Consider the following 10,177-nt stretch of genomic DNA (forward strand, 5'->3'; position numbering starts at 1 on the left):
GGATTTATTTACCTTCTATAATTGAAACTTTGTAGCCTTGAGTGGAGCTCAGAGCTGGCCGTGGCAGGCGGGAAGCTTGGCTTCCTCCATCACCAGGGAAAACCCAAGCCTCCTGCTCGCTCCAGTTCCGTGGCCACGGCCTGCTGAAAGCAGGTATCTGGGGTTTATTTATCTTCTATAATTGAAACTTTGTTGCCTTGAGTGGAACTCAGAGCCGGCTGCAGCAGGTGGGAAGCTTGGCTTCCTCCATCACTGGGGCAAGAAAGCCTTCTACTTGCTCCAGCTCCATGGCTGCTGGCCGCCATCTTGGTAGGGTTAATTTGCATATAGTCGCTCTGATTGGCTGGTGGGCGTGGCTTAAGGCATAGCAAATGTACAGTCAATTTGCATGTTTATCTTTTATTAGTGTAGATACCCACAGGTCCACTTCCATTATTTGGGTTACAGAAGATGCTTTCAGACACACTGCATAAAGATTTAAATCACTTGCTCCTTTGTCTTCAGAATGCATGTATCCAAATACTGTACAGTGGGGCCTTGACTTACAAGTTTAATTCGTTCCGTGACGGAGCTCGTAACTCAAATTACTCGTATGTCAAATCTTAAAGTGAATGAGTGAGACTCGTGATGCTGGGCTGATGTTGTGGTGTTCACTGCGCCAACTAGCAGTGGGGTATCTGAAGCTGGCTCATAACCCAAATTTTAGCTCGCAACTCAAAGCAAAAAATCGGCCGAGAGACAGCTCGTATCTTGAAAAACTCGTTAGTCGGGACACTCGTAAGTCAAGGCCCCACTGTATTTCTCTGAAAAACTTTCCCTCACAATTTCAAGTGGTATATTTTAACACCGAGCTTACTTTGTAAGCCTAAAAAAATGAATTTTCCGAACATTAGCTCTACTTCCCTTTCTGAGCTTAAATCACAGAACACTAATCAATGATAATTGTTACTTTTCCTTCCAGTCAACAATTACTCTTGATGAAGAACAATGATAATATTAATAATAGCCCACACCTCACTCCAAGCAAGTGTAGATATTTCAGTTACATTAACTACTATCGGTTCATCAACCCTCAAAGAAGGGAGCGGCAGATATTATTTTAATGAAGAGAGTTCTCAGGCAGCGTGCAAACAAAAAACACCTCAGGTGCAGCCAAGCAAGGATGTCCTTGTATCAGGTGGGAAAACACCTCAGCCAGGTGTTCCTTAGACAGTGCCAGGAGATTCCTTCGGAGTTGACTAGGCATGCATTCAAAAGGCTGATCTCTATTGAAAATTGTTTCCAGTTCTCAAGCTATATATATCAGGTGACCCTGGCGTATAAATCTCTTTGCTAGAAGCTATAATTGTTGGTCTAAATTCAACTGACATGTTAATTTTCTGCACTTTAATTTGGAGGTAGATAAAATGAGTCCGCGCCAGTGCCCAGACTCTCTGGTCTTGCTGCTGCCCATTGGCCACTTCAGAAGTCACATGACGAAGGTGCCTTGTAAATGAAGATGTGGGGAGCACTGGATTGCCCATGTTTCTTGGCTTCTGGTTGTGGGTGACTCTTCTCAGCAAGCTCTCCATCATGGTCGAGCCCTTCTTGGGAACTTGGAAACTGGAATCCAGTGAGAACTTCGAGGAATACTTGGAACAACTGGGTGAGAAATACCAGTGCAAGGTTTGGAAACTGGCCATGCTCTTGTGATGGGGCTGGGATTGTACTTCACCATGCGTGTTCTTACAGTTCTCTCTTTCGTTTGTGGTCCTAAGGTATGTTCACATGAGATTAACCAAGTTTATGTAGCTACTTCTGCTTTTTCTATTATTAGTAATAATTGTCTCTTTTGGGACTACAAGACTCACCTATATTTCCTTCTAGTCATCATCCATATATTTAAGTCCATATATTCTTTATGAAAATATTTCAAAATATTTTGGAAATAACCCCTTGATAAAGTTTCTCTTTAGCTTGATCATTTCATCAAATAGCTTTTCCCAGCTTCAAATGTATGGACACTAATAACTATCTATAATTAAATTTATCAACTAAATTTGTTTCAAGGTTTGCTTTAAGTTATAACTTCAAAAGAGCAATAACAACAAAGTTTTCAGTTGGTTAATTTTTAGAGTTCTGATACCTGTGGAAGATATTTTCAAAATATTATTTTGAAGAATTTCAAATTTTTTTATTGGGAAAATGGAACATTTTTTCTCATTAAATGTCTCACCATTGGCTACTTTTCAGAAGTGTAAACTCTACCCACTGTTGCACTCTTATCCACGTTGCATAAACATCTATAAAGTGGCTCGGGTCTGTAGCAACTAAACTATTCTTTACTAATGCTAGAAGAACAGTAATTATTTACTATTTAATTTAGTAATTTTAAATAATTAAGAGAAACCTCCCTTGAAATAACAAACTGTGTATAAAAATCAAGAACTTTTTAACCTAATTTTTAAAAGTTGGCTGAAATAATCAATGCATCGTAAGAAGTCAATGTGTTCATAATGTAATCTTTGTTTCTCTCGCATGATCAGTATTAACTTCTCAGGGACTAATAAGAAACATGTTTCCCTATCTCTTCATGGATTCATAGACTCATCTGCTTTGTGTTTACATTTTGGGGCATCTAAGAAACTGGGGGCTTCTGGCAAGAGTAGCATTTGTGCTGATTGGGAGCTGGGCTTAGGCAGAGGCAAGAGAGCGTACAGCCGAGCACCTACTATGTGCCACTTAGCATCCAAGCCCTCCCACTTCATCTCCCACACACCTGTGAGGTAAGGCCCATACTTGTGTGCATTTGACTACTGAGATAATGAGCCCAGGCTGTGTGCTGGAGCCCGGCTTTAACCACTCACCCTGCCCTCCTCTGACCAGGGCCGGCACTGCTCCCGGCAGTCTGACCAGTCTTGTCCTCCCACAGTCTGAATGTGAAATGAGTTTGATATCAACACTGGGTGTGGCGTCAGCTCTTTGCCGCCTCCTGCAGGGTCATGTATGATGATGGACAGTCCTAACCTGAACAGCAGGGCCAGCTTCTCAGCCAATTGGTCTGGTTTGCCACCTCCTCTTCCCTCGGCCAGATGGGACTGAACCTGCACTGAGACAGGACCTTGGACTTTAGGTCATGTTCTTTTAGTACAGTGTAGGTGCTTTGAAATTTGTATCTATAATAATAAAAGCGCATTATGCTAATTAGACGGGACGTCCTTCCAGACGACCTTCCAGATGAAGCTGCAGTGGCCTGGGCCGCGGCCATGGTGGGGGCCGAGCCCCTTGCACGAATTTCGTGCATCGTTGGACGTCCTTCCAGATGAAGCTGCAGTGGCCTGGGCCACGGCCATGGCGGGGGCCGAGCCCCTTGCACGAATTTCAGGCCTCCAGTTTCTTGATATTTTAAAGAAAAAGTAGTGTATTAAAATTCTTTTTTTGTTGTTTCCACTGCATTTATTACTAATACTAGAGGCCCGGTGCACAAAAATTGCTGGTCACACCCCCTTCAGGGTGGGGGTCCCCACTGGGGTGCCTGGCCAGCCTGGATGAGGGGATGATGGCTGTTTGCAGCTGGTCACACCCCCTTCAGGGTGGGGGTCCCCACTGGGGTGCCTGGCCAGCCTGGATGAGGGGATGATGGCTGTTTGCAGCTGGTCACACCCCCTTCAGGGTGGGGGTCCCCACTGGGGTGCCTGGCCAGCCTGGATGAGGGGATGATGGCTGTTTGCAGCTGGTCACACCCCCTTCAGGGTGGGGGTCCCCACTGGGGTGCCTGGCCAGCCTGGATGAGGGGATGATGGCTGTTTGCAGCTGGTCACACCCCCTTCAGGGTGGGGGTCCCCACTGGGGTGCCTGGCCAGCCTGGATGAGGGGATGATGGCTGTTTGCAGCTGGTCACACCCCCTTCAGGGTGGGGGTCCCCACTGGGGTGCCTGGCCAGCCTGGATGAGGGGATGATGGCTGTTTGCAGCTGGTCACACACCCTTCAGGGTGGGGGTCCCCACTGGGGTGCCTGGCCAGCCTGGATGAGGGGATGATGGCTGTTTGCAGCTGGTCACACACCCTTCAGGGTGGGGGTCCCCACTGGGGTGCCTGGCCAGCCTGGATGAGGGGATGATGGCTGTTTGCAGCTGGTCACACACCCTTCAGGGTGGGGGTCCCCACTGGGGTGCCTGGCCAGCCTGGATGAGGGGATGATTGCTGTTTGCCGCTGGTCACACCCCCTTCAGGGTGGGGGTCCCCACTGGGGTGCCTGGCCAGCCTGGATGAGGGGATGATTGCTGTTTGCCGCTGGTCACACCCCCTTCAGGGTGGGGGTCCCCACTGGGGTGCCTGGCCAGCCTGGATGAGGGGATGATTGCTGTTTGCCGCTGGTCACACCCCCTTCAGGGTGGGGGTCCCCACTGGGGTGCCTGGCCAGCCTGGATGAGGGGATGATGGCTGTTTGCAGCTGGTCACACCCCCTTCAGGGTGGGGGTCCCCACTGGGGTGCCTGGCCAGTCTGGGTGAGGGGCTGAGGGCTGCTTTCAGGCTGGCGGTTGTTGACTGAAGCTCCCAACCGCTCCTTTTTTTTCTCTTTTTTTATTTTATTCTGGGCCAGCTTTAGCTCTGGCTCTAGCTCTGAGGCTTTGTATCTGGTTTGTTTGCCGTTCTATAATCGAAACAATGTATAACTTCAGCTCTGAGATCCCGGCAGGCTGAAAGCTGGTTTCTGGGGTTTTGTTTAGCTACTACATTTGCAACATAGTACATAGTTGCTTAGAGTTGCAACTCAGAGGCCGGCAAGTGAGGCGGGGAACGTTGGAGTCTGCAGTCACTGAAGCAAGGAAGCCTCATGTTCGCTTCCAGCTGCCTGGCTGCCGGCCGCCATCTTGGCTGACAGTTAATTTGCATAAGGATATGCTGATTAGCCAATGGGAAGGGTAGTGGTCGTACGCTAATTACCATGTTTCTCTTTTATTAGTGTAGATAAGAAATGTTAAAATTCATTTTCAGTTCTCCAACAGCTCTCACCCTCCTCTTGCCCACACAACTCCTGACCCATGTCCTCAGGGCCAGTTCGAGACTGAGTCTGCTCACTGCGGTTTTCACAGAAAACAACCAGTGCCAGTGACACAGGGACGGAAGTGGGGAGAGGGTGCAGGACTGTCCAGGTGGAGATCACAGAATTCCACGGAAGGCCCGTGGCCTCCCAGGGACGTGGTCTAAGGAACACAGCTGTGGAGGAAGAGGGTAGGCCCACCAGAGGGTTTAGCGCACACCTCATGGGCCAGGGTCAAACCCAGAAAAAGCAACACCAGAAGAATGGGGGGCCAGGGAGGCAGTCTCGCGGGAAGTTGCCAGTGCTCCCTTGTTGGGGTGGGGAGAGCCGAGAGGCACCAAGAGCCTCACTGGTTTTGGCAGCAGCACTGCAGTGGGGGAGCCGCAGACATGCCCCGGCGATCACAGGCCGCAGCGGTGGGGGCCGTGCTACTGACGGCGAAACGACGGGATCGAAGAGCAGGGAGTCAGGAAGGGACGCTGCCCCGTCATCCAAACTTGACCCCAGGCCAGAAACCTGGGAGTTCCTCAGGGCAGCTGCCAACATGGGGGGTGAGGGTAGGGGAAGGGCTCACACATGGAGGGACTTGAGACAAGCAGCCAAAGGGCTGGGGGAAACTGCTCCAGGCTCAGGATTGAGGGCAGCACCGGTGCTGCTGGACAGACGCCCGAGACAGCACCCAGTGACCGCACCCAGTCCTTCTCCTGCTCGGCAGTCATAGGCGAGGGGGGGAGGACCCAGGAGGCAGCCGAGGGAGCAGAGATGGGGCCTGAAGGCGAGGCTCTGGAGGCCGGATCAGCAGAAAGAGTGCCCACCTCACCCAGTGATGAGACACAGCTCTGGACCCCAAATGGGGAGGTGGTGGATGGGGTGGGTGCTGCGGACTGAGGGCGGTGGGTGGAACGGCCTCACAGCAGCTGTCCCAGGGCTACCGGGAAATGCATGGCCGCTAGGTCCCCAGGGCTGCCTCCAGGTGGCGCGAAGGCACAGTGTCACAGAGGGGCAATGCTGCCGCCTGGGTGGCAGAAGGCACAGAGGTCCTCCCACCAACAGGGGCCTTTTGGGGCAAAGTGTCGGCAGACAGGGCGGTTAGATTTGTCTTCATGACCCGGGGTTCATCAAGAAGACAAGCGGCCAGCTTTTGAGCCTCGAGGATGTCTCTGTTCTCTGCGAAAGCCTCCCCTGGGGGTCTCCCTAGGTCAGGCCCGGGAAAGGGAGGGTCAGCACTGACCTCCCACCACGACCACGGGCCAGACCTGGGCCTCAGCCTCCCCAGACGGGGCCTCTGCCGGGGAGGAGGGGGAGACCGGCCGTAGCGGAATCCTCAGTCCCTTGGCCCCGGGCACCTCTCGAAGAAAGCGCGTCCTTTTGTGTCAGCTCCTTTCACTCAACATCACGTGTGAGATCCGTCCAGTGGCCGGGAGCAGGGGTTCGCTCGTTTTCAGTGCAGTGTCATCTCCCATTGCATGCACGCACGCAGCCTAGTTGTCCATTCTACTGATGGTGGACACGGGGGTGGGTCCCAGTTTGGGGCCGACTTGGAGTCACCAGGCTCTCCATTGGCCATGGGGGTGAGCCCAGAAAGCTGGGTGGTCCTGCAGGCTGCCGGTCACCTTTGTCCCTGGCCTCCTCCTGCTGGGGCACGGGGGCTGCGGCAGCGGCTTCGGCTGAGTCTGCTTCTCTAAAGTCCTTGAACAATTAGAAAACCTGCGTTTAAGTTTTGCTCTGCTACTCACCAGACACGTCACCTAGCATGAGCCTCCCGACCTCTCGGGGACACCGTGTCCTCCTCTCTGAAATGAGGGTCACAACACCCCACCCCGCATCTGATCCCCTCGGAGGCCCCGTCAAATACTGTTTTAGACGAAGCACAGGCTCAGGAAGTGAAGCTGGCTCTGCAAAACGACCCGGTAATTCCCAGACAGGCTCCAGGTGGGCGGGTGGGTCTGGCTCCATCCAGCCTGCAGGGCAGGCCTAGAGAGAATGGGAGAAATGGGAGAAATCGCCGCCCAGCTCCCGCAACTTCCGTGGGAGCCCGCACTCTTTTTACTAGTTCGTTGCTGCCAAGATGACTGTTGGCACTTCCTCCTAACCGGCTTAAGAAGGGCCGCTGCTGTGTCTGCCCCGCAGGCGTGCCCGGCACCATCCGGCACCTGGCCGCCCTGGAGAAGCCCAGGATCTGCATCAGCGCCCATGGGGACAAGGTGAGCCTCAGGACAGAGACCTCTTTCAAGAACTTCGAGATCTCCTTCAAGCTGGGGGAAGAGTTTGACGAAACCACAGCGGACGGCCGGAAAGTGAAGGTAAGAACCAAATCGTCCTGGTCTTTCCAATCAGGAAAAACCTAGAAGGTGGTTGGGTGAGGTTCATTCATATCTAATCTGATTGATGACCCTGTGGTGCCCATTAATGTTGCACATCTCCAAAGTCAATATTTTTTAAATTATATTTTTAATCAGAGAGGAAGGGAGAAGGAGAGAGAGATAGAAACATCAACGATGAGAGAGAATCATTGATTGGCTGCCTCCTGCACGCCCCCCACTGGGGATCAAGCCCGCAACCTGGGCATGTGCCCTTGACCAGAATCGAACCTGGGACCTTTCAGCCCACAGACCGATGCTCTATCCACTGATCCAAACCACCTAGGGCCAAAGTCAATCTTTTGCAAATGATTCTGATGGTTGACAGGGCCAAAACTAACCTGCTTTCACTTTTTTCCTGATCTCTCTTTGCTGTCGGTGGGGGGGTTAGAGAGCAACCAAAGGACTTGTATGCATGCATATTAGCATAACCAATGGACACAGACACTGGGGCAGTGGGGGCTTGCCCGGGGTGGCAATGGAGGGGTTTGAGGAGGGGGCGGTCAAGCAGAGAAAAAGGAGATATATGTAAAATTTTAGAAAATTTAAAGAAAAGGAAAAAAATAGTAATTTATTTTAGCACTGGGCATCATATGCAGGCATATCAGTACTTATATGAATATTATTAATTATGATGAAAAATACTTGTCATATTAGTACATAATGGGTAAAACGTGGTGAGTGCTTTAATAAACTGGATAAATCCTTGGTCTGGGCACATGTGAGAGGCAACCAATCCATGTGTCTCTCTCACATGGATGGTTCTCTCTCTCTCTCTTTCTGCCTCTATCCCTCCCTCCTTCTCTCCCTTCCACTCTCTTAGACATATCCTCAGGTGAGAATTAACAAAAAAATATAAATAAAAAATAAAAATTTTAAAAGCACATAGAGGAAAACAATTCTCCACAAACCGTTTGGGTACCGCCTGCCTGGTGGAGGAGGGAGCTAATTGAATAATCCCTGGAGACTTCTCTAGTTGACAGTATTAAATTATAACAAGAACTGAGGTGAGGATTTGGGAGGAAAAATTTCAAAATAGAAATTAAAGTGTCATCTTGTGTCGGTTAGAGTGTAGGGAATTGCTGTTTCTAACTGATTCCTTTATGCATTCATAGAGCATCATAAGGTTAGACGGCGACTCGTTGGTCCATGTCCAAAAATGGCTTGGCAAGGAGACAACAGTCAAAAGACAAATCGTAGACGGGAAAATGGTGGCGGTGAGTTTCCTCCGAATGGGACTCTTTAGATCAGCGGTTCTCAACCTGTGGGTCGCGACCCCTTTGGGGGTCGAACGACCCTTTCACAGGGGTCGCCTAAGACCATCGGAAAACACATCTATAATTACATATTGTTTTTGTGATTAATCACTATGCTTTAATTATGTTCAATTTGTAACAATGAAATTGGGGGTCACCACAGCATGAGGAAATGTATTAAAGAGTCTCAGCATTAGGAAGGTTGAGAACCACTGCTTTAGATGCTCCTACTTGAAGCAGGCCTCCCGAGGGGCTCAGCTTCTCCATCTGCACCCGACTCTCGGGACTGGGGAGTAGGGCCACAGGGGCTTAACCGGTCAGCTACCAACTCAACAGACTCCTCTTTGCTTTCAGAAACACACCATGAATAATGTTGTCAGCAGGCGAGTCTTCAGAAAGGAATGAAGAAAGCCGCCACATCTGTGAAAACCCACTCACCAAGAAAACACGGGGGTGAAGATCTGCCTCAGGGCCAGTGATTTTAAAAATTGCTTAGTAGAAACGCTCAATAAAGCATCAGATTAGGTGCAGTTTCAGAGCTGAGTCATACTGAGTTTGGGACATTGTGATAAACCGGTGGGGCAGGAAGCTCCTGGCCTGTGGTGCGATTGTAGGAGCACCAGCGCCCTCTTTGTCCTCTGCCACCTGCCCCCCAGGGCCTGCATGACCCACCGTTAAAGTATCTGTCAAGTGGTGCTTTGTGGAGATTCACATGGCTTCAAAGGGGGGAACATTATCATCATTGCAACCTGCCTTGGGCAGCACAGATGCTGAGAACTAACATCGCTGGCCTTTTATTTTTGCCTTAGAAGGTTGGACCTCCTTAAAGTGGTTAGGCTGGAGGGAGGGATGGATGGAGGGAGGGATGGATGGATGGAGGGAGGGAGGGATGAGGGAGGGATGGATGAGGGAGGGATGGATGGGTGGATGGATGGAGGGAGGGATGGATGAGGGAGGGATGGATGGGTGGATGGATGGAGGGAGGGATGGATGAGGGAGGGATGGATGGGTGGATGGATGGAGGGAGGGATGGATGAGGGAGGGATGGATGGGTGGATGGATGGAGGGAGGGATGGATGAGGGAGGGATGGATGGGTGGATGGATGGAGGGAGGGATGGATGAGGGAGGGATGGATGGGTGGATGGATGGAGGGAGGGATGGATGAGGGAGGGATGGATGGGTGGATGGATGGAGGGAGGGATGGATGAGGGAGGGATGGATGGGTGGATGGATGGAGGGAGGGATGGATGAGGGAGGGATGGATGGGTGGATGGATGGAGGGAGGGATGGATGAGGGAGGGATGGATGGGTGGATGGATGGAGGGAGGGATGGATGAGGGAGGGATGGATGGGTGGATGGATGGAGGGAGGGATGGATGAGGGAGGGATGGATGGGTGGATGGATGGAGGGAGGGATGGATGAGGGAGGGATGGATGGGTGGATGGATGGAGGGAGGGATGGATGAGGGAGGGATGGATGGGTGGATGGATGGAGGGAGGGATGGATGAGGGAGGGATGGATGGGTGGATGGATGGA

General features: G+C 51.2%; 1 protein-coding gene across 1 annotated transcript; it reads left to right on the forward strand.

Moving 5' to 3' along the window:
- The first annotated feature begins 1,406 nt into the window (after nucleotides 1–1,406).
- On the forward strand, nucleotides 1,407–9,175 carry LOC102249172 (fatty acid-binding protein 9). The gene is made up of 4 exons (XM_005878193.2): nucleotides 1,407–1,645; nucleotides 7,154–7,326; nucleotides 8,499–8,600; nucleotides 8,994–9,175. Exons 1-4 carry the CDS (start codon nucleotides 1,522–1,524, stop codon nucleotides 9,042–9,044), a joined length of 450 nt encoding a protein of 149 aa, XP_005878255.2. The 5' UTR covers nucleotides 1,407–1,521; the 3' UTR covers nucleotides 9,045–9,175.
- Nucleotides 9,176–10,177: the final 1,002 nt, after the last annotated feature.

This window comes from Myotis brandtii, unplaced genomic scaffold (genome assembly GCF_000412655.1).
Source record: "Myotis brandtii unplaced genomic scaffold, ASM41265v1 scaffold55, whole genome shotgun sequence".
Classification (NCBI taxonomy): Eukaryota; Metazoa; Chordata; class Mammalia; order Chiroptera; family Vespertilionidae; genus Myotis; species Myotis brandtii.

What these genes read in the sequence shown, in the direction of transcription:
- LOC102249172 (XM_005878193.2), top strand. Translation starts at nt 1,522, where the DNA reads ATGTTTCTTGGCTTCTGGTTGTGGGTGACTCTTCTCAGCAAGCTCTCC. An exon ending in GGAATACTTGGAACAACTGG is followed by an intron (nt 1,646 to 7,153) that starts GTGAGAAATACC and finishes TCTGCCCCGCAG; the next exon opens with GCGTGCCCGGCACCATCCGG. An exon ending in TAGACGGGAAAATGGTGGCG is followed by an intron (nt 8,601 to 8,993) that starts GTGAGTTTCCTC and finishes CTTTGCTTTCAG; the next exon opens with AAACACACCATGAATAATGT.